The sequence below is a fragment of the Synchiropus splendidus genome, chromosome 19 (assembly GCF_027744825.2).
Source record: "Synchiropus splendidus isolate RoL2022-P1 chromosome 19, RoL_Sspl_1.0, whole genome shotgun sequence".
Taxonomy (NCBI): Eukaryota; Metazoa; Chordata; class Actinopteri; order Syngnathiformes; family Callionymidae; genus Synchiropus; species Synchiropus splendidus.
In genome coordinates, this window is record NC_071352.1 from 4,585,719 (window position 1) to 4,606,945 (window position 21,227).

General features: G+C 44.9%; 6 protein-coding genes across 13 annotated transcripts in view; 3 read left to right on the forward strand and 3 right to left on the reverse strand.

Moving 5' to 3' along the window:
* Positions 1 to 1,885, forward strand: part of pitpnc1a (phosphatidylinositol transfer protein cytoplasmic 1a) — a 30,719-nt gene extending 28,834 nt beyond the window's left edge. The window contains exon 9 of the mRNA XM_053850884.1: positions 109 to 1,885. Within this exon, the coding sequence (XP_053706859.1) occupies positions 109 to 419 (311 nt within the window). The 3' untranslated portion in view covers positions 420 to 1,885. The remainder of the gene's footprint in view (positions 1 to 108) is intronic.
* slc25a19 (solute carrier family 25 member 19) lies at positions 440 to 6,552 on the reverse strand. Of its 6 annotated transcripts, none has more exons than XM_053850877.1 (7): positions 6,444 to 6,552; positions 5,829 to 5,980; positions 4,281 to 4,436; positions 4,048 to 4,218; positions 3,116 to 3,296; positions 2,871 to 3,001; positions 440 to 2,808 (listed from the first exon to the last, which is right to left on the reverse strand). In XM_053850877.1, the coding sequence occupies exons 2-7, from the start codon at positions 5,958 to 5,960 to the stop codon at positions 2,599 to 2,601; spliced, it is 981 nt and encodes a 326-aa protein (XP_053706852.1). In that variant the 5' UTR covers positions 5,961 to 5,980; positions 6,444 to 6,552; the 3' UTR covers positions 440 to 2,598. The 6 variants fall into 6 exon arrangements, with proteins under 6 accessions (XP_053706852.1, XP_053706849.1, XP_053706851.1 ...); XM_053850874.1 differs by having other exon boundaries at positions 6,405 to 6,552; XM_053850876.1 differs by having other exon boundaries at positions 6,416 to 6,534.
* A 155-nt stretch (positions 6,553 to 6,707) lies between these two features.
* On the forward strand, positions 6,708 to 9,127 carry mif4gdb (MIF4G domain containing b). Of its 2 annotated transcripts, XM_053850882.1 has the most exons (6): positions 6,730 to 6,887; positions 7,497 to 7,595; positions 7,653 to 7,762; positions 7,836 to 7,991; positions 8,094 to 8,186; positions 8,248 to 8,995. In XM_053850882.1, the coding sequence occupies exons 2-6, from the start codon at positions 7,517 to 7,519 to the stop codon at positions 8,473 to 8,475; spliced, it is 666 nt and encodes a 221-aa protein (XP_053706857.1). In that variant the 5' UTR covers positions 6,730 to 6,887; positions 7,497 to 7,516; the 3' UTR covers positions 8,476 to 8,995. The 2 variants fall into 2 exon arrangements, with proteins under 2 accessions (XP_053706855.1, XP_053706857.1); XM_053850880.1 differs by having other exon boundaries at positions 6,708 to 6,887; positions 7,497 to 7,762; positions 8,248 to 9,127.
* On the reverse strand, positions 8,976 to 10,502 carry mrps7 (mitochondrial ribosomal protein S7). The gene is made up of 5 exons (XM_053850883.1): positions 10,459 to 10,502; positions 10,014 to 10,205; positions 9,886 to 9,949; positions 9,656 to 9,823; positions 8,976 to 9,591 (listed from the first exon to the last, which is right to left on the reverse strand). Exons 1-5 carry the CDS (start codon positions 10,500 to 10,502, stop codon positions 9,370 to 9,372), a joined length of 690 nt encoding a protein of 229 aa, XP_053706858.1. The 3' UTR covers positions 8,976 to 9,369.
* A 38-nt stretch (positions 10,503 to 10,540) lies between these two features.
* On the forward strand, positions 10,541 to 16,289 carry gga3b (golgi associated, gamma adaptin ear containing, ARF binding protein 3b). The gene is made up of 17 exons (XM_053850870.1): positions 10,541 to 10,743; positions 11,625 to 11,709; positions 11,769 to 11,844; positions 11,929 to 12,027; positions 12,104 to 12,227; positions 12,300 to 12,403; positions 12,475 to 12,555; positions 12,620 to 12,757; positions 12,852 to 12,933; positions 13,001 to 13,123; positions 13,187 to 13,411; positions 13,477 to 13,550; positions 13,612 to 13,748; positions 13,941 to 14,203; positions 14,946 to 15,115; positions 15,184 to 15,294; positions 15,370 to 16,289. Exons 1-17 carry the CDS (start codon positions 10,704 to 10,706, stop codon positions 15,478 to 15,480), a joined length of 2,043 nt encoding a protein of 680 aa, XP_053706845.1. The 5' UTR covers positions 10,541 to 10,703; the 3' UTR covers positions 15,481 to 16,289.
* Positions 16,187 to 20,860, reverse strand: nup85 (nucleoporin 85). Of its 2 annotated transcripts, XM_053850872.1 has the most exons (19): positions 20,701 to 20,860; positions 20,135 to 20,231; positions 19,847 to 20,009; positions 19,705 to 19,775; positions 19,589 to 19,632; positions 19,459 to 19,528; positions 19,273 to 19,394; positions 19,071 to 19,205; positions 18,893 to 19,015; positions 18,687 to 18,818; positions 18,472 to 18,578; positions 18,326 to 18,409; positions 18,188 to 18,253; positions 17,362 to 17,513; positions 17,180 to 17,297; positions 17,017 to 17,117; positions 16,637 to 16,788; positions 16,438 to 16,536; positions 16,187 to 16,360 (listed from the first exon to the last, which is right to left on the reverse strand). In XM_053850872.1, exons 1-19 carry the CDS (start codon positions 20,743 to 20,745, stop codon positions 16,262 to 16,264), a joined length of 1,980 nt encoding a protein of 659 aa, XP_053706847.1. In that variant the 5' UTR covers positions 20,746 to 20,860; the 3' UTR covers positions 16,187 to 16,261. The 2 variants fall into 2 exon arrangements, with proteins under 2 accessions (XP_053706847.1, XP_053706848.1); XM_053850873.1 differs by lacking the exon at positions 20,135 to 20,231.
* Between the last annotated feature and the right edge of the window lie 367 nt (positions 20,861 to 21,227).

Consider the following 21,227-nt stretch of genomic DNA (forward strand, 5'->3'; position numbering starts at 1 on the left):
AGTACTAAATATGTGAGGTAGCATTATTGTTAATATATGAATTTAATTGTTTGTTTGCAGCAAGTTAAAAATGTGATTTGATGTTGGCTGTTTCTTGTCCATTTTCAGACATGACCATGGAGGAGGTCCGGGAGTTCGAGCGGACCACTCAGGAAGCCACCAACGAGAAGATCGGCAGCTTCCCTCCGACCATCGCCATCACAGAGACGCCTCTGCCTTCCTGCGCTCGCAGTGGGCCCAACAGCGCCCCCTCCACCCCTCTGACCACCGAAGCCCCCGAGTTCCTGACGGTCCCGAAGGAGCGACCGAGGAAGAAGTCCGCTCCAGAGACCTTGACCCTGCCCGACCCGGGACGAAGGGATTCCCTTTTCAAGTTGCCCAGCTTCTTCTCCTGGAACTCCAGTCCTCAGCCTGAATGAGGGAGGGGCTGCCCCCCGAGACCACGCCCCTTCAGCCAGCTGGCATGTGGCCAGTGTCACAGCAGACTGTCAGGCAGCTACAGATCCTGCAGGTTGTCCACCACCCACTGAGGGTTTCCAAGAAGCGGTCTCTTCATTCTTCCTTCTGAGTGTCCAGTAGGTGGCGCCAGTTCAAACGATTGATTGTAGCACTCTTAAACAAAACACCGACCCCAGAACATCACCTTGAGCTCAGGGTGTCCCGACTGTGTTGTGCCACACAGCAAGTCGACCTGTACAAACAATGTGTTTATTTCTTTAGATCTCTTTGTTAGTGAAGCTGGCGTGAACGCTAATGGTTCAAAACATTATGACCACCTGCCATATATGTAGCTTATGTCACTCCAGTTTCCTCCCACAGTCCAAGAACATACAGAGGTCAATCGATGACTCTAAATTGTCAGGGTGTGAGGTTTGGTGTTGCGTACGATGGAATGGTGACCGGTCCAGGGTCAACCCCCCCCGAAATCCTGGGCAAAAAAACCCAAATATCATACTCATCTCTGAACATATCTGACCTCCAACCTCTTCCTGTCAGGCTCCACTTCAAACATGCCTCTCTCTGGCTCTCAGTCGTGATGCAGGGCATCCTTGATTCCCACTGAGCTTCACACTCTCTCCACTGGAGGGCACCCACAAACACTAGCTGCAGACTTGTAGACCCTACATACTATGTTCTGTCACCTTCTATCTGGACCAGCATTTATTTTCTTTCCACTACAGTCCTTGGACCACTTTTATCAGGTACTGACCACTGCTGAGAAAGCTATATTAAGCTGGTGGTCATAATGTTGTTTTTGTACTTCAGAGAGCCTCAGAGTATTATGATTCCCAAACAGGTGTACAAATTGTAAAAACACTACGATATAAGTATCCAGTGCTGCTGCTGCCGAAGTGAAGTGCTACGTTGTGTTGGTCATCTGCGACTCCCTCGGTGTCTTTATATGACATCAGTAACTGCATGATTCGGAGCGCGGGAGCGACAAGTGCTTGTGAGTTTCATGTGTCTTCATACTTGACGTTGTGTTTATACTGAGGTTCTCTGCCAAAATCACTTGAGCTGTATCTCATCATCGGTGCTGTCGTTTTGCATTCAGTTGGAATAAAGAAGAAGAAACTTGTGTGTCATGCCTGGAGAAGCTGCACAAGTAAATAGGTTTATTATTATTTAGTTAAGTTCCATTTCAATTTGGCTGTTTAAATTATTATTTTTTTATAATTCATTTTTCAATATTATTCTTGCCTGTTTATGTTGATATTTTCCCCAAATATATCCATATATGAATTGTTATGGTTCAAATTCTAATCTTTTGAATATACATTTTTCAATATTTTTAATATTTTTGTCTAGTTTGTTTAATTTTTGTTTGTTTCATTTGTGCTCTAATTTAATTCATATCCAGCTATTTTTTTGTCCACGACCACCATCCTATATAATCATCATCAATTAAAATCCTTTAAGAATTTGTTCATGTCATGTACATACAGTATATCATTTCATTTTTCCAATTTTTTAAATGTGATATTTGAATCTTTGTAAAAACAAACTTATATTTCCACCAGCGATTGATCTTCATAATTTAAATATTAATATTAATTCAAGCATTTTGAAATACATCATTTTCATCGTATAAAATTATTGCTTAAGTTAAATTTCTAAATTTGACAAAATTAAAATTTACCCTTTTTTATTCCTAAAAAGTATTATTTTTCCTCAAAAAAATATTTATACTTCCATAGTGAAACAGACAAAAACACAAGTGCAGTTAGATAACTCGTAAAAATATTGACCTATATTTACCCCAGTCAAACCGTTTGCCTCGAAAACAATTACACTTGATTGACAAATCAGCCATAACATTATGACCACCTGTCTCGTATTTTGTCAGAAGTAAGTGCTGATCCAACAGGTGGTCATAAAGCCACAGGGTACAGACAAACATTTCCCAAAACATCTTGGTCAAAGCTGTTTTTATAAAACCATAAATAAAACAGACTTCCTTTTGTTCATGTCGCAAGCGTTGTCATAATAAATATATGCTTTAAATACGCATGTTTTGACAGCAGTCACTGTGAATGAAACATTAAAAAGCAGGTTAAAAAGGTGTGCGTATGTAAACAAGGCAAGTGTCCAATGGCGTCATCTGCCTTCTTTGGTGAAGTTACTTTCTCTCCCGTTGTCCTTGAGGTTGCGTATGGCGTCGAGAAAGAACTCGTACCAGAAGAAAGTGAAGCCCGTCGAGAGCGCGGCTTTGACCAGGCTGGGAGAGAGACCCTTGAAGAAGCCTCGGACGCCCTCCTCTCGGGCAATGCTGACTGCACAGTCCAGCAGGCCTTTGTAGTTCCTCACCTGGCCACCAGGGTGACAAAGAGGGACTCAGGTGCGACAACGGCATCAGGAGGAAGACTTACCTTCCCGAACCGAGCCCGGGCCTCCTCGAAGCCCCCGACTTGTAGCCTCTTCTTAAACAGGTCGAATGGATACGTGATGGTTTTGCTGATCATCCCGGCGCCGCTGCCCGACACCAGGCTGAGAACACTGCCTGAGAGGAACCATCGCCACTGGTTACGACCACTGCTTCTGGTCCCATGTGACCCAGATTGGATTTGTCCAACTGGAACAGGTTGAAATCACTACAACTATCATGAAAGTTCACCTCCTGAATCTGCAGACTTGGAAGGCGGAGTCAACAGCTGTTTGAAGACTTTGTAGAAGAAGAACTGCAGTCCAGCGTAGGGGAACACAGCAACCAGAGTCGGAGACAGTCCGCGGTAGAACGTCAGGACTCCCTCGGAGCGGCACATGGTCGACACCGCGTGTCTGAGGTTCAAGTAAACCTGCAGAGCGGCAGAAAAAAATACACATCTCTAGATCTGTATTCACTGCTATTTAAGGCAGCGTTTTTCAACAAGAGACTGTCAGGTGCGCTGTGGGAAATGATCCAGTTTCAGCTCATTTTATTCATGAAACCATGAAATATTAGAATGTGTTGTCAAGCTACCATGTGAGGAGATGACAAGGATTCTGTCACATTCTTTCTAAACACTATACTGTAGCTTTACGTTGATGCTCTGATTCATCTGTCAGTCGAAGCAGCTAACGTGACGTCACACTTCAAAACATTATTGATACTCATGGACTGTCAAAGTTTGCTTTGTTGTTTAAAGGTTGGTGAAAAACTAAATGCATAACCAAATAAATGCATAACAACATGTGAAGAGAGAAAGAGTCATTGCTGTTATGAAGCAAGTTGAGGCAAAGAATGTTAAGGATTTGTCTGGAAATTACAATAAAATCATGTAAAAAAAGACGAACGTTATTTAAAGTAAATACGTACAAAAAATCATGATATATTTTTCTATATTGCCCACTCCTTTCTGGAGACATTTGAAACAAATACATTTTATGCTATTTGTTTGGCAAAATAACAGGAACAATTTCTCACAAATTTAAAGGGATTTTCGACAGGACTTTAAGCACAAGTGCGCTTCGGCCGATGTCCCTTTGCTGGTGTGGCTCGGGATTTATTTTCAACGAAGCAGGTGAGCCATGGCTGACAAACCCTGATCTAAGGATCATGCGACTCACCTTTGGCTCTCCCTGAGCGGCGAAGCGGGTCCGAAGAGTGTCCAGCGGCTGGCAGACCACCGTGGCGGAACAGGCAGACAAACCCCCGCACACAAAGTGAACCCCTGCTGTCTGGCTGTCGTAAGGCGTCATCTTGTGGACGACCTCGGTCAGAAACTCAAAGCTGGCAAACTGTGGAAGTCGAGACAGTCAGGAAGGCGCCATGCTGTCGGATGACATCATCCCATCTCTACCTGGACCGCTCCGAAAGCAATGGAGAGAAGCTGCGCGGGGATGTGGCCCTTCCAGAAGGCGGACAGGCCCTCTTCGGTGTAAATGCAGCGTCCCGCTTGAAATAATCCCCAGTACTTCCCTTCAGGTCGCAGCGGGGACAAGTGCTCGATCTGGAGCTGAGGGAGATGGAGATTTAAAAACCAGGAAACCTCTCAGTGGATGGCTGACCTCCTGCAAGTCATGCAAGTGGAAACAATACAGGTTTCATTGAGGGGACCTGGTGCCAAGTTTTTCTAGATTTGGGACCCTGTTGTATGGTTTCTACACTTGAAGCTGTCCCTGATTCGGGTTTTATTTTATTTATTTAAAAAAAGGTTTTGCTGTTTGATGCTCCATCTTGACTAAATAACCCTTTTCAAGTTGCCCAGCTTCTTCTCCTGGAACTCCAGTCCTCAGCCTGAATGAGGGCAGCTACAGATCCTGCAGGTTGTCCACCACCCACTCAGGGTTTCCAAGAAGCGGTCACTTCATTCTTCCTTCTGAGTGTCCAGTAGGTGGCGCCAGTTCAAACGATTGATTGTAGCACTCTTAAACAAAACACCGACCCCAGAACATCACCTTGAGCTCAGGGTGTCCCGACTGTGTTGTGCCACACAGCAAGTCGACCTGTACAAACAATGTGTTTATTTCTTTAGATCTCTTTGTTAGTGAAGCTGGCGTGAACGCTAATCGTTCAAAACATTATGACCACCTGCCACATATGTAGCTTATGTCACTCCAGTTTCCTCCCACAGTCCAAGAACATACAGAGGTCAATCGATGACTCTAAATTGTCAGGGTGTGAGGTTTGGTGTTGCGTACGATGGAATGGTGACCGGTCCAGGGTCAACCCCCCCCCCGACCTCCAACCTCTTCCTGTCAGGCTCCACTTCAAACATGCCTCTCTCTGGCTCTCAGTCGTGATGCAGGGCATCCTTGACTCCCACTGAGCTTCACACTCTCTCCACTGGAGGGCACCCACAAACACTAGCTGCAGACCCCGTTGTAGACCCTACATACTATGTTCTGTCACCTTCTATCTGGACCAGCATTTATTTTCTTTCCACTACAGTCCTTGGACCACTTTCATCAGGAACTGACCACTGCTGACAAAGCTATATTAACCCTAACCCCAAATCACTTGAGTTGTATCTCATCATCTGTGCTGTCGTTTTGCATTCCATGTTGACGGCCTTTATTCATTACAGAAAGTAATTTGTAAGTTGTGGCACAACAAGTAATATATGACTTTGCATTAGAAGCTCTAACTTTTCTTTTCTTTGTGTCTCTTAGCTTTGTTTCTTTCAGATTATTTTCATCATACAGCGTCAAAATACAAAATGAAATGAAATTGTTCTATGAAATTGTTGAGGCAACAAATGTCTAGATGAACGTGGGCTTGGTCTAGTCTGTAGTTGAGGGTGCGATAAAAGGGGAAAATGAGGAGAAATCATTTTCTGTAAGTGTATTCCCATGTATGTATACATATTATCTCCAGTAAAAATGTATGTATAGAAAAGAAATCTTACCTGGAATCGGATCTTAATGACGTCAAATGGGCTGATGAGTGCTCTGGTGACCATCCCAGCTGCTGACCCAGCCAGGGCCGCCTCCTCTGGGGTCAGAGCTGCTCCAGGAGCAGCCGGGTCAAAGCCCACCATGACACCAAAACCTCAGGCAACTGGGTGGATAAACTATAATTACGCAGTGAATTAAGGGTCTGTTACACAACATACACAATGGCAGTCTTCAAACATGCGGTCAGAATAATAACACAATACCGCGTTTAACTACTTAAAAAATTACAACTTAAATAAAGGCAGTTTAGTAGTAACATAAGCGACAATATAATGCAATATTGATATTTACAGAACACACAACGAGTAGCATCCATTCACATGACCGACATTTGCTCCGTCATCAGCCACATTAGCCTTTGTTATAATGACCCATTCAAACTTTCTCGGAGTTTCAAACTGTGCCCCGACAGATGTCAACAGTGACCATGTGAGAATCATGCAGAGGACACGCTGTCCGCGCGCGAGACCCTCACTTTAGCTAGGCTAAGCTAACAATAACTGCAGGGACGTTCACGTGTAACGCACCAGCCTCTTACAGGAGATCTTCCATCTGATCTAACGCACCACAGAGTCGAGTCAGCGGTGAAATCCAACATTAGTAGGACACGAACAGGTAAAGCCCACTATAAATAACAGCTCCTGCCATCACTTCCGGAGAAGCCTCGGATCAAAGCTGGTCGGAGGATCAAGATGGTTCTCGGACAATCAGGAAAACAAATATGCTCGTTTCGATTTATGACATATAAATCATGTTCTGGTGCTTAAAGGGGGAACTAAAGAGCTTTGTTTTTCTATCCATGAGCAGAGAACATTTTTGATCGATTGCTAAAATACATCCAATGGCGGCGCGGTTTAAGAACGACCGCAGCGGGACTCTGGAATCATCTTGGCTCTATTTCATCTTTGGAAAACTGTCGAGGACGATGCTAACTACTCCCGAGGATAACCAACGCTAAATCTTACTGTTTTCACGCAAACTTTTGGAAGTATTAAAATATTACACGACTGGTGAGTACCTGAATTCCGTCTGGGTGCTATGTTTTAATTGCGAATCTAATCGTAATTAGTTAACAGCGGTGACACTCGTGTACAGATATTAACTCGAGTGTTCCATGCCGTTAGATTCCAAACCTCCGTGAATGAATGAGTGAAAATGGCGAGTTACCTGTGCAAACATCTATATTTTTTGGACTGAAATTTAAAACACACCCTTTAAAGTCTCTACGAATCAAAACAAGTGTTTCGATTGTGAGCAAACGTTGGCATGCTGCCACCTGTAGCTTCTCCACTTTAAATTAGCCTGGGACGTTGTCCAACGTGACCTTTGAACTCCCTTAAAGAATCGAACGCATGGGCAGTGGAGTTGATGACACAACAGGATTTTTTGTTCACGCTCATCTGGCCCTGCGCCTGACTCACCACGAGGCTGGTGTGTCTTAGTCTATGTTTAAAATGACATTCCACACGGTCTGGTAGGGAACTTTGAACTTTATGATGCACCCATGTATTTTGTGAAGTTCTGACGTATGAAGTTTTCAAACTAGCATTCTCTCCTTAGGTAAAAAAAAAAGTTGAACCAGTTGAAAACAAACAGTGTGAGTTGTATCCTTTTCGCAGGGAACTTCCTCTCAGTAGCCATGGAAAACTCAAAGGAAGACTATAAGATCCAGTCGTTCGACCAGGACACACAGATGCTGCTGAAGACGGCGCTGAAAGGTTGGCTTGCAGTCGTTCTCTCCTTTCTTTTGTCATTAACTTCTTTCCAACACCTAGATCCAAGTGCGGTGAACCTGGAGAAGGTTTGCAACATCATCGTGGACCAGTCTTTAAAGGACCAGGTTTTCAGCAAAGAGGCGGGGCGCATGTGTTACACCATTGTTCAGGTCAGCGGCCCGATGCAGCTTGTGTGTTAACCCGAGTCCTCATGTTTTGCGTTTCCTTTTGGGCCTGATTCAGGCCGAGGCCAAGCAGAACTCTGGGAACGTCTTCAGAAGAAACTTGCTGAATCGACTCCAGCAGGAGTTCAAGGAACGCGAGGAGACCCGGACACGCTCGCTGCAGGAGTGGGTCTGTTTCGTCACATTCTTCTGCAACGTCTTTGACTACCTCAAAGTAAGATGGACCCCTGTTCAGTTGGTGTAATAATCCTTAGTTTTTCAGTGTTGCATAGCTCTGGAATCTTCGATGCAAAATAAGACACCTGTCTTTGCGCAGGTGAACAACACTCCCATGGAGGCTCTGGTTCATCCCGTCTACGACTGTCTGATGAGGATGGCACAACCTGAGGCGCTGCTGAATGAGGAGGAGGTGAAGACGTCTTGATAGTTTCTAAACATTAGAGTCAACTCGTGGTCTGGTCGTGTTCCAGGTGGACTGCTTGGTGCTGCAGCTGCATCGCATCGGCGAGCAGCTGGAGAAGATGAACAGCCAGCGCATGGACGAGCTCTTCTTCTTGCTCCGAGATGGCTTCCTGCTGCAGGAGGGGCTCTCGTCCATGGCTCGCCTCCTCCTGCTGGAGATCCTGGAGTTCAGGGCTGGAGGGTGGCTGCTGAGCGGCACCGCCCAGAAGTACTACTACAGCGAAATAGCCGACTAAGACTCTGTTTTACTGACTCTCGATGCCTCCGCTCAGCCAGCAGTGATTTATTTTATCCGTTAAAAACTGGAGGTTGATTTTATAGGACACCCTGGATGTGATTCGTGCAATAGGACGTTAATGTTTCTCCACATCCAGGTACTTTTTGTTTTGAGTTGAGTTTTAGTCTTCCGGGCATTCTGATTTAAGAGTTTCACTGAATCCGACAAGCTTACTAGAGTGTCACCAGAACTGTTCTGTGGAGGATTTTAAAAAGTCTGACCTCATAAGCAAGACTTTGTTCGGGATGTTGCCTCTAGTTCAGAAGGCAGGTTTGATTATTGTTTTTTATGAGGAGTTTTTATTTATGAAGATGGATGTTGTTTTACTGAAAATAGGTTGGATATATTTCAAGTGTTCTATCAGCCTCAGTGGTGCTGGGAGTATAAGATCCTCGTGGTTATTTGGATTCTTTACTGTTACTTGTGAAGATTTAAGCAACACCAGCGTCAATAAAGATACAAGAGTTTGTGGAGTAGAGCGTAGAGAGAGTAGAGTTTACACTGGTTGTCCTGGAAACGACGCAGCATAGACAGAGGGAATCTGGGCTCCTTCATTTAATCTGCTGCCTCCTCGACTCCTACACTAAGGTAAAAAAATTCAGGAATATTCACTTGTCATTTTGATATAGTCCTTGCAACAGTAATTTTATTACATCAAATAATGTCTGCAGTGTTTCCCAAAATATAAACCCCCGCAGCAGTGACTTTTCGTCATCATCTGAACCTCATTCAATAATAGATTCATGAATGAAACTCTGAGACTAAGACACTATAGGAGTCTATAAATCATGATGTCTGAGCAACAGTTTGCAGGAATCACCACGGTAAAGTCCAGAACCTCCTCTTCGGGGGTCTACCACCAGCGGTAATGGGCGTAGGCCCTGTTGGACTCGGCCATCTTGTGCATCTCTACTTTCTTCTTCATGACATTGCCTTCCATCGTGTAGGCGAGCAGCAGTTCCTGTGACAGTTTTTCAGGCATGTGGATGCGCCTGTGTTTGTTGTCCCTGCACTCTGTGATCATCCATTTCATGGCCAAGAAGCGACGGCGACTGTCGGTAAGTGGAATGGGCACCTGAGAAATGAAGTTCTGTGAGTACTGTTTTTGACAGCAGCAGCTCCAATGTATCGAAACTAACCTGGTAGAATTTCCCCCCTTTCTGGATGCTGGCCAGTCCAACAACAGGTTTACAGTTTTCCATCGCCTGATGGAAGATGGTGTAGGGGTTACACTCGATCTCTTCTTTCTTCCCCGATGGAGCTTTGTGATATTTCTCCACTTGTTTCCTCTTGATGGCCTCAAGTGTCTGTGGAAGCAGGGAGAGTCCGTCACACTGAGCCAGTTAATGAAACGATCCTCTGGTCTCACCTGTGACATGATGTCTCTGGCAAGAGTCTTGTTTCCGTCTTCCATCATCATGTTGATGAATTTGCTGTGTGGATGAACAACACATTTCAATAGGTTCTCAGCTTCCTGCTCCATCAGGGAGGTTTTACCTGATGACTGGATCATGAAAGACGGAGCTGGTGATGCTGTTGGGCGCTGCTTTGATGGGCCTCAGCGATTTGAGCTCCCGTTCAGCCTTTTCCTCTTCACTTAGTTGTGAATCTAGCCTGCTGTAGGACTCTTTGTTGACCTCTGGCTCCATGTAATAGGGATTGTATCTGCTCCATCTCACTGCTACCACTCTGAACACACGCAGATGCATTCACTTGAGACATATGAGTTCCCTCAGAGTCAATCAAACACTGTGAATTCATTTAAATCAAAACAATGTTTTGTTGCAAAGACCTGACATTGGACTACATACAGTCCATGCTGGACGAATTCTCTATGAACAAAGCAACAGCGATAACTGATCTGGATGTGCTTTATAGCTTCGAGGGACACAATTAAATCTCACGCCAAATTCGAGTAGCGATCAATATTTTAACTTTTTACCTTGGCGTCCACGATTTCAACAGTCCTGTCACCGTCGCCGCCATGTTGGAAGTGTTTGCAAGGACCCCACGGGTGCCCATAAGGTCAAGAAAAATAAAAAAAAATATTTTTTTTAATTATACATAAATGTTTTTAATATGCTATTTAAGCAAAGTTGAGCAAAATATGTATTTTTAGCTGCCTTTTCATTATGCAGTTTTGTCCTCGTGTATGTTCCCGTGAAATCTCGCGTTAGTTTGATTGCTATGGCCTACCAGGAAGAGGAGTCGCTTGAATCTTGGCTCAGTAAGTGATTAACACCGATTTATAAATTCAACACCTCCATAATTCAGCGATATAGCCGAGTGTGTTTTTTTACACTTTGATTTAATTCAATGCGGGAGCTGTCAATGTGTCGTGTGCTATTTGTTTGAGGCTGTTAGTTCGGCATGAATGGCAGGGCGGGTGCAAACTGCTGAGATTGAAACCCGAGTGGATCTTAGATCTCTCCTTTTATTGGCACTACTCGTGAATAAAGATGTACTAGGCCAGTGAAAACGGTTCAGGAGTGAGTGGTGACGCCAACACATTGCTGTTACATGAGCTTCTCAAGCATGAATAACTGTGTGTGTGGTCATAATCAGTTTAACTCCTCAACACTAAATGAGCCCGAAATGGTGCGAGAGTCTGTGCAGAAAAGGCCAGAACATTTTAAATCTGTTTCTACTTCTGCTTTGGGAAAAGAGGAACGAGTGATTCTCCTGTCCCCACACATACTCAGAACCAACCTTTCAGTGGTGAAAAGGAAGTTAGATGCGAATGGAACCACAGTTGGGCTTATATTCCACTTGGTTGGAGCCATAGCTGTGATCCAAACCAGGATCTGCTCAGGACACAGGTTTTGATAGTTAATCTTCACAGATTAAGCATCTGTGGTGGGAGAGCATCTTGTCACAGACGGCACACGGTTCTTTCTGTTGTCCCGAGACACAAATTCATTTAGGAGGTTAAAAAGGGCCTGGATGTGAAGTTGGTGTTTTTTCCCTGCACAGGAAGTTATGTTGCTGACTTGCCACTGAAAATATTATACCAAAAATGTACTGCAATCTGTTTGCAACCACAGTATTTCTGCTGTAGCAGGTTGGTGCATGTAAACAAAACATATTTTTATGGTGATATATTGACAGATAAAGCCACCCATCCAACCAACCGCCAGGAGGACTGGGAGTACATTATAGGCTTCTGTGATCAGGTCAACAAGGAGCTGGAAGGGTAACAAGCAACACAAGTCCTCTATGATGCTGACAGTCTTCTCATCCGTCTTCTTGCAGTCCTCAGGTAGCTGTAACTCTACTGATACACAAAATATACTCGCCTCAAGAATGGGAGGCACTGCAGGCTCTGACGGTAAGGAAGCAAAAGAGTTTTTGATCAGAAATTGAGCAATAAAAATGCTTTGATAATCTGGCACATCTGGCTGTTCGCTTGCAGGTGTTGGAGGCCTGCATGAAGAACTGTGGGAGAAGGTTTCATAATGAAGTTGCAAAATACAGGTTCTTAAATGAGCTGATCAAAATTGTGTCTCCAAAGGTAAGTTGTTGATGAGCAGCTCTTTGGAAAGAAAGAACACATTTGATGTGGTTACAATCTTGGGTTGTTGTGACAGTACATGGGCGACAGCGCGCCGGAGAAGGTGAAGACGAAGATCGTGGAGATGTTGTACAGCTGGACTGTTGCATTCCCGAACGAAACAAAGATCAGCAAAGCCTACCAGTCTCTGAGAATGCAGGGTTGGTTCAGAACACCCTTTGATTCATCAGTTTAAAACTTGCTTTAATGTGGAATGCCACCTTGTTTTCCAGGACTTGTGAAGTGTGACCCGGAGTTACCGCTGGACAGAACCTTGATTCCCTCTCCTCCCACCCGACCCAAACACCCGGTGTTTGACAACGAAGACATGGGGAAGGTACATCCGAGAGTGCGCTGAAAACATAGACGATTATTTTTTGGATTTATGCTGTCGTGGTGTATTTTCAGCTGCTTGCTGAGCTCCTCCGCAGCAAAAACCCAGAGGACCTACAGGAGGCCAACAGGCTGATCAAAAGCATGGTGAAGGAGGTGTGTGGTTTAGTTGAAGTTCTTATTTCAGGATGGTTGGTGAGTAAACGTGTGTTTGTGTCAGGATGAGGTGCGAGTGCAGAAGGTCTCCAAGCGCATTAACACACTGGAGGAGGTGAACATCAACGTGAAGTTGCTGACCGAGATGTTGACCCACTATGATAAAGAAAGATCTTCTGACTCAGATAAGGAGATTATCAAGGTGCGAGATGAGAGCTTCCACTCTCTTCTAATATTGGAGGAGATTTAACACTTTTTTCATGCATGAATAGCTGTGGTTTCTACCCAATATTTAGGAGCTCTATGTGCGCTGCGACAAGCTGAGACGTGCTGCTTTCAAGATGGCCACCGAGGCGGAAGACAATGACACCAGTTTGGGTTTGTGTCCCTCAGTCAGTCCTGCTGCTCTAAAGTAGATTGATGACCTTGAACTGTGGCTCCTCAGGTGACATCCTGCAGGCCAGTGACGACCTCTCCGGGGTCATCAACTCGTATAAGAAGGTAGTGGAAGGTCTACCCATTAACGGGGACAGTGAAGGAGCTCCGCCTGCTGCCCGCCACACTGACGGTGGGTTTTGTTCCCCAGATGTGCTTTATATTTGACTTAACTGTATTTCTTTTATTAAACCAGACGCTACTGACACACTGATCGACCTCGCCTGTGTGGACACTCCGGCTCCGCCCTCTGCTCTGCCTACACTCTTGGCTGCTACTCTCTCTGCTGAATCTCCCATCCCTGCCCTCCCTCCCCCTCCCAAACGCCTGGGTGGTAGTCAGAACAGCAGCCCGAGTCACCCGCCGCTGGGGAAGACCAGCAAACCCCCCTCTCTTCTGGACGATGAGCTTCTCTGTTTAGGTACGAAGCGACCGTCTGTGGTTTGAACTGATAGTGATAATAAAAGCTTTCGTCATCTTCATCAGATCTCAATGACCCCCCTGCAGCTGCGAGCAAACCCATGCTCAGTGAGGCCTCCTCAAACTGGACTTCTCTGCAGGTAAGATCATCATTTTATGTCTTTCATTTATTTACTTTTTTAACTGTTACTTTTGCCAAAGGCGCCGGTGTCAGTCGCATTTGAGAGCGTGGGAGGTTCTGTGCCAGTGTTTCCTCCTGCTGAACCGGCAGCCGCTCCAGTCAGCAGCCTGCAGGACCTTCAGGATCTGGCCCTGATGGGCTTTTCTGAGCAGAAGAGGTGCAGAGTCTTTGTAAAAAAAAAATCTTCCATTTGTTCCTGCTATTTTCTCATTTTTATCTGCAGTAATTTTTTGTGTTGTTTTCTCAGATCTTTTCACTTTATTTATGAGATTTTCAACCGAATAATATTGCAAAATATACCTTATCACATCGTCCTTTTCAGATAAATGCATCTTTTTTTCAATTCTAGTTTCTCCCCTGGAAGGACCAACCAGTTTGGTTCACCGTTAATCGGACCCCCTCACACTTCAGTGCAGGGCATCCCCTCCTCAGTCGCTCTGCTGCAGGGCTCGCTTCCAAGCTCTCCTGCTCTCAGTAACGTGAACGCGTCTCATGGTGGGATGCTGTTTCAAAGCCTGTCCCCTGCTCATGCCTCACTCCAGGCCAGTCCTGCACGAGGCTCGGAAATCTCTCTCAGCAATGTCCACGTTCCCCTGGAGGCCATTAGACCAAGTAAGCAGAGAGAAAAAAGAGTGGAAGTCGACAACACTGTTTATATTCACTAAATTGTATTGGGACATGTCGCTCTTTTTATTTATTTATTGGGTTTCTGGTGACTTTTTCATCTCAAGCTTTTAATAATAGATTTTATTGTCACCGCTTATGAACGGAAAGAATGACAAACAAGCTGGAATTTGTCAACAGTATGTTGATTCTGCAAGTCGCAGGTCAAGAGCAAATTAATTGTGAGGCTTCTAAAAATGTTTTCAAACTAGACATTGCTTTAAAATGAAATAATGTCTTATATAAATGAGTTGTTTCCACCGTCAATCGTATTGTTTACGCATTAACCGTTCAGTTTCCCTATAGGGTGGTTTAGCACTTCCGGTCACGTGACCTGGCAGAAACCGGATGTTTTGATTTCTTGAAACTTTCTTGAAAATCGAATCACAGCTATAAATCATCTGTCATGTGACGATGGTGAGAAAATGTGGATTTACCGAGGTTCTGAGGGTTTTTAACGTCTTCCTTTTCAGCATTGCGTCTCTCATTAGCGTCTTAAAAGAAGTCAGTGTTGCTGCTGCCCTCTGCTGTCCATATTATTAAGATGAAATGTTTTTGTCATTGCAGTTGCATGTGTGTTTTGATGGACAAAGACTTGGGGTTTAGAAAAAAATCAGTTGTTCCAGATGACTAACATAAAATGTAATGGTTGTTTTAGTTTGCTGACTCTGAGTTGAGTTTCGTCTGACAGGTAAAGTCCTTCCTGTCACGGCCTACGATAAAGATGGTGTTCGTGTCCTGCTCAACTTTGCGTCTGACTCTCCGCCGGGGAGACCCGACGTCCTAGTGATGGTGGTGTCCATGCTGAACACAGCGCCGCTCGCTGTTCAGAATGTGGTGCTGCAAGCTGCCGTGCCAAAGGTAGAATCGCTCACAGTATTAATGACGTTTTTTACATAAATATTTAAATTCCATACACATTTCCTCAGTCAATGAAGGTGAAGCTGCAGCCTCCATCAGGAACAGACCTGGCCCCCTTCAATCCCATCCTACCTCCCTCCTCCATTACCCAGATCATGCTACTGGCTAATCCCACGAAGGTATGTAACAGAGGAGGCCATCATGAGTCTGAGCCGTAAACCTGGCTGTGACCCGAGATTTCGGTGTCTGTGCAGGAAAAGGTGCGGCTGCGTTACAAACTGTCCTTCTCTCTGGGAGACCGTCTGTGTAATGAAGGAGGAGAAGTGGACCAATTCCCCCCACCAGAGACATGGGGCCATCTATAGCAGCCTGCTGGTCACCCAAAACAGACTGTCTGCATATCCATGAAGTGTTTTTTGTTTTTTTAACGTTACAGCTGGGAGGTAAGGTAAGATGAACTTGTTTGAACCCAGATTTAGCTTCTTAAAGGTTTTATTTATTCCATTATATTTATTTGATCATAGCAAACTACACTGAGATGAAAGCAACATGTTTTAGGGAGATAAATATTTTAGCAGTTTAGGAATCGGTCCCAGCATGTCAACACTTGAAGTCTGACGTCGCTAATAAGGACTGGACTGACACTAATCCAAGTTAAAAAATAAATAAATCAGGTTCATGTTGGCTGTTAGAAACTATTTCCAGTGAAGGATTTGTTCTCTGGAATATGATTAAGACTCAAACTGTTAAGTTGCTGTTGATACATGGAATGAAGAGATGAATTTACAGTAGATTGTTTTTGTACTTGAGTTACTGCATTCTTACCAAAGCTACTTTGTTAATGTCTATGTTGATGGTCTTACAGTATTTCAGTGAATCACTGAACCTGAGAAATGTGACGTCACAGATCAGATTTCTTTTGTTGAAAGTCTGGGGTCAGTGACTCCTCCCACCACAGACCTCATCCTGTCTCGCTCTAAATATCAACATGTCCAGTGGTATGTGTCGTCAGTGGGAGGTGAATCTGTCGAAGATTTTGGAATCCTGTTCATTTGTGGCATGAAATAAATATTTGACATTAATATAAATCAAGTTTATTATCAAAGAAAACACTTGTTTATGTACAATACGAATTGTGTGACTCTGTTATGACTCCATCGTTCCTTCCGAGACGATCGCCATTGCCAAATTCCTGGCGAGCGCGAGCCTCAAAAGCTCGACCTTGGTGTTGTCGATGTCTTCCTCCTGCCGAGAGAAGAGACCATTGTAGATAGAGATAGTGGTCGATGCTTCACTGGGAGCCAGTGAAGGAGAGCACCAACCTGCATGAGTTGGTCTTTTGGGCTCGGTGTGTTCAGCGAGGAGGTCAGCTCTTCCAGACAGAACATCAGCTCGTGGGTTTGCTCGACGGAGAAGATGACCTGAGAGATCCACATCGTACCATGTCACGTGAGCCGCCTGGCGCTGAGGTACCTCGACTATCCTTCTAAAGTCGTATCACGGCTCATCCTTGCCACCCACCTCCTTCTGCTCCAGCAGCGGCAGCGCGTCCGTCAGCAGAGTCATCCAGAAGCTCTGTGGCGCGATCTTGGCTGTCATGAGACACAGCAGCAGTTTGGCCGCCTCCCTGAAGCGCTTCTCGCCATACAACTTGTGGAACTCACGGTATTTTCCTACAAGGAAAAGTACCACAACTTTCCAAACTCACTTCTCAGTTGTAAATGCAGTGTCTTGAGGACAGTTCTGACTGGTTTATCACATGTGCTGCCTCATTTCTCAATGTGAGGCAAAGGATTCGATTTGGACTTAAAAAATGTCAGACCGCCGTGTTCTCTTTGTGACGCCGGCTGACTTGAAGCTGACCGACTTGTTTTCAGTTAAACACATCTGTGTGTTCCTACCCAGAAATGTGAGTCTGTCACTGAGCAGCATGGCAGGACCCAAGTTGTCGATCAGGTCCAGATCAGTGAAGGAACCTTTAGCCGAGTAGTCCTGCAGGAATCTGAGCCAGAACGTTGACACATTAGGATGGCGACTTCAGGAGCGCGTAAGAGGACGTCAAACCTCTCTGAAATGACGGTGGCTAATGCTGCGTCTTTGGCCCTGATGCTCCAAGAGAGCGCGGAGCCGAGTCGGTCATTCCTCAAGGCGCGCATGGCCATGATCTTACAGATGCTCCGCACTGGATCCAGAAGAATGAACCGTTAGGTGGCAAATCTGGTCATGGCTGCTTGAGTCAGTCTCACCTTGCTCGGACATCTGCCTCTGCTCACAGATGCTCAGCACCTTCAGGGCCTTCCGCTCCGTGTCCAATGGGACCCGCTCGATCTGCAGCTCCAGGGAGACTCGACCCAGCTCTGGGCAGTTGTCGAAATAGTCCACGGCCAACTGCCATAAACTGAGACAAACACAAGCTGTCAGGAAACATGTGTAGTTGACGGACACGCTGCCCATACATGACTGACTAAAAATCTGAATCAGAAACACTGTTTTTATTCGCAGGGAAACAGCTTTTTGTTACAACTACAACTCCTGCTCAAAATAAAAGAGCAATGAAGAAGAAACAGAGAGTGGGTAACATGGAATGTTACTCAAACAAACACGCTGGATAAAAATAAAGACGTAATATATTAGGACTGCGCCACACACTCTCGAACGGCTAGCATGTCGGTTAGCACTGAGCTAACTTGTTGTAAGTTGTAGATGTAGTGTTCTCTGTGTCTCTCCTCCTCATAATAACCAGAACTGAACTAGGCAGTTACACTGAACACAGCATTTTATATTATTTCAAATTCAATATTCAAATCAGACCTTTTGACGTGGATGTTGATCAGATATTTTATATGAGATACATCTCTCTGTCAACATAATATATACTACTCGGCGCGAATTAAAAAAAAAAAAAGAACCATCTAGTAAGCATTAACAGTGTATTTACATAAACACTAAAGTGTTCAAAAAACATGTTAGAACTGCAACCTTCCTTAGCACAGTTGCAGAAGTTGCAGGGACCCTCTGGACCACTGAGGGTTAACTCCTCTGCGTCTGAGAGACACACAGTCAGTTACCCACCTGTGATGTGAGAAAAGACTGGATGCATATTCTGACAGGAGAAACTCTCTTAAGTTGGATCCAAAGCTGGAAACACAAACAGGAAGTGAGTGTTGCATCAAGTGTACACACACGCATGCACAAACTGAGGATTCTTACTGGAGGTTGTGAGATTGCAGGAGTTTGCAGTGATCCAGGAGGTCGGTCAAATGAGCCACAAACCACCAGTTGTTGAGAGCAATACTGAGGAAATCGGTGCATTTCAGGAGGATGAACCCCAAAGTCAAATGGACAGTGGCGTATACCTGCAGTCTTTGATGACCTGGTGGATGTCAAACTCAAAAGCAGCCAGTAAGATGCTGTCCAGAGGCTCCAGGACGCTCCTGGAGTCCAGAAACATGGTCATGCAGGACTGCAAAGGAGAAACTTCAGATCAAGTCTAACAAAGTGGAAACAATTGAGAACAGAAAACTGCAACCTCTAATATTGTTGAGGTCATGTGAGCGCCACTGTTTCCTACCTGTGCGTAGAAGTGCAACTCTGTGGGTTTGACAGTCGGGTGGCAGTAGAGGAGCCTCGTGACCAGGAAGTGGTACCAGGTGCCCAGAAGTTCCTTGTGCTCCAGTAAAGTGTCTTCATCTCCGACTAAGATCTAACCAGGTGATGGAAAAATGACACACGTCACGTCCAGTCAAAAACCTCCAAATGCTGACCGCAGCCACTGACCTTACAAATGAGCTCCAGGTGTTTGTTTCTGGCAAAGGAGCCGTCCTGAAGGCTGCGGTCCACCTCTCCATGCCAGTTCTTCCACTTCACATCGAACTCCATCAGTGTCTGGGTGCCACCAGGCTGAACAGACAGTGCGTTTGTTATGCGTGACTTTAACAGTTTAGAACTGACTCACATTGTAGAAGGGCATCTTGCTGAGCAGACTGTCCATGAGCGTGTACATCTTCAAGGCAGCAGGATGAAGGTTGGCCTGCTTCATCAGCATCTGCCGGGCTTCTACCAAACTCCCCTGCAGCACATAGCCGATCACCTGCGCAGAAACATCCTTAACCAACCACCCCGCTTCGACGGGCCGAGCTCATCATCCACTGACTGACCACTTCCCAGTAGTCCCTGTGCTCAGTCGGACTTTCGTCCTGCAGAACCTCTCTGGCCTTCTCGTCCACGTCGGACTTGTGCAGCCTCAGCCAGTCGACCAAGTGCAGCAGGAGGGAGCCAGCTGCGGACAAAAGTGTGCAGTGTTATTGAGCTGAATTTGAGGACCCAAATGAAATGAAACCAACCTGGAGCGGAGTCGATGAACAGAACTTCGCAAAGATTCCAAATCAGCTCGATGGCGAGCAGGACAGATGCCTACAGACCACAAACATTGGTAAGTGTCTCCCACAAACTAAAGTAAGTTGCAGCACAGACCTGATCTGCATGACGTTTGGTGACCTCTGCATTGGTGGATGTAACTGCCATCAGAAGAACAAACAGGAACTTGTTACCAGTATTTTGAACAGCCAGCGTCACTCAAAACGTCATACCTCCAACTTGTTGAAGTTCAGTCATACAAGCGCGAATGACAGACCTGTAGTTTTTACTGATGCTAACGTATCTAGAAGAAAAGAGTAAATCGTCAGGGAAATACCAAGAAAAAACAAATGAAAAAGAAATTGAGAGTCTTACTGAGATTTTTTGTTTTTGCTGGGGAGGTCGTCCTGAATGGTTTGCAGGCCAACAAAGATGTGGTGCGACTCGTTGAAAAGTTTCCGTAAAATTGGGGAGTAGATCTCTTCGTCCTTCCGGACCACGTGGACAAACTGGTCAGCAGATCCTTTTCCACGTAAAACTAGACAGCAAAAGGTGAGAAAGAGGGAGGTAGCTACATGTCATGTTTGCGAAGATTCTAGAATATATCGCAAATTAAGGCATGAATTGCTGCAGAAACACTAAAAAAGAGTGAAGTGGACGAACTTTGCGCTGATTCCGTGAATTTAGTCTCGAAAGCAAGGATATCACCCGGACCCCAAGCAAATCCCAGATGATGCCCAGGTCTACAGCCAGGAATGCTCTGTCGGCAAATTAAAAAAAAAAACATTATTTTAATAAAATAATGGTCATAAATCTAAAACATTTTTAGGGTTTGAAAAATCCCCGAGTGGAGCATTTATTTTCAAGCCATGACTGTGTCCTCTCTTTTTTTCTATGACGACTCATGTATTGGATTTTATTTTAATAAAATAATGGTCACAAATGTCAAACATTTTTATCTTCATAAATAACATTTCTAAAAGCGAAACTCGATGCACGTTTGAACGTCAACACACCGGAACAAATGTCAAAAAGTATTCGAAAATTCGACCTGTGGTTCATTAATAAATCCAGTACGTTCATACTTATAATGTATGAATAGTAACTTTTATGCTGTCTGTCATAATGGTTGTTCACATTTCGCACCGTTTTGTTGTTATACACTGAAAGTAGCATGGTAGCCGTCACAATCACTGTCATAAAGACGCAACATGTAAAAAGGGACTTACGGTAACTGTCGACTCAACATCGACTTCCTCCATCTGCAACATCATGAGTCAGTCAAATAGCTCCAGTTGGTGATATTAATCGATGTCAGTAAAAAGTGTCACAAGCTGAAAATGTGTTGCTTTACGCGCCTCACTCATTCAGGGAGCAGGCGAGGGTCCTGACGGGCGGCGCGGCTGCCCAGCGCAGTGCCTGTTTTTCCTGTCGGCGCTTCTGTTTACTTTTGATTTCCTTGTTAGAATAATAGGGATGGAAGTAGATAAAAGAGGGAAATCGAATAACTTATTTGCTTCAGTAACTGAAGGGAATTCTTTTAACTCTCTCACTGTGCATGATCAGGTGTCTTTATTCCCTTCGTAAGTGGAAAATAAGTGAGAAATCACAGCGAAATGGATGGACACCCAAAAGGCAGCTGTTATTGTTCTTAGTTTTATGTTCGTTTTATCAGTAATGTCAACAACAGGCGCAAAATGGGCCACTTTGCGCGTGCACGCCGAACTGAGTACGCGCATTTTTATCGTCCCACCCA

Bases quoted from the DNA above. Each gene is read 5' to 3' on its own strand.
- slc25a19 (XM_053850877.1), bottom strand. From the start codon at position 5,960: ATGGTGGGCTTTGACCCGGCTGCTCCTGGAGCAGCTCTGACCCCAGAG. The intron at 3,297-4,047 runs GTGAGTCGCATG...GCCGCTCTGCAG, and splicing joins CCGCTCAGGGAGAGCCAAAG to GTTTACTTGAACCTCAGACA. The intron at 3,002-3,115 runs GTGAACTTTCAT...GGTTCCTCTCAG, and splicing joins CAAGTCTGCAGATTCAGGAG to GCAGTGTTCTCAGCCTGGTG.
- mif4gdb (XM_053850880.1), top strand. From the start codon at position 7,517: ATGGAAAACTCAAAGGAAGACTATAAGATCCAGTCGTTCGACCAGGAC. The intron at 7,763-7,835 runs GTCAGCGGCCCG...GGCCTGATTCAG, and splicing joins TGTGTTACACCATTGTTCAG to GCCGAGGCCAAGCAGAACTC. The intron at 7,992-8,093 runs GTAAGATGGACC...GTCTTTGCGCAG, and splicing joins ACGTCTTTGACTACCTCAAA to GTGAACAACACTCCCATGGA.
- mrps7 (XM_053850883.1), bottom strand. From the start codon at position 10,502: ATGGCGGCGACGGTGACAGGACTGTTGAAATCGTGGACGCCAAG. The intron at 9,950-10,013 runs GTAAAACCTCCC...TCATCCACACAG, and splicing joins TTTCATGATCCAGTCATCAG to CAAATTCATCAACATGATGA. The intron at 9,824-9,885 runs GTGAGACCAGAG...CTGCTTCCACAG, and splicing joins CCAGAGACATCATGTCACAG to ACACTTGAGGCCATCAAGAG.
- gga3b (XM_053850870.1), top strand. From the start codon at position 10,704: ATGGCCTACCAGGAAGAGGAGTCGCTTGAATCTTGGCTCA. The intron at 12,028-12,103 runs GTAAGTTGTTGA...TTGTTGTGACAG, and splicing joins TCAAAATTGTGTCTCCAAAG to TACATGGGCGACAGCGCGCC. The intron at 13,749-13,940 runs GTGCAGAGTCTT...TTTCAATTCTAG, and splicing joins GGCTTTTCTGAGCAGAAGAG to TTTCTCCCCTGGAAGGACCA.
- nup85 (XM_053850872.1), bottom strand. From the start codon at position 20,745: ATGATGTTGCAGATGGAGGAAGTCGATGTTGAGTCGACAGTTACC. The intron at 19,633-19,704 runs GTATGACGTTTT...TTCTGATGGCAG, and splicing joins TGAACTTCAACAAGTTGGAG to TTACATCCACCAATGCAGAG. The intron at 19,206-19,272 runs GTCAGTCAGTGG...GTTTCTGCGCAG, and splicing joins ACAGGGACTACTGGGAAGTG to GTGATCGGCTATGTGCTGCA.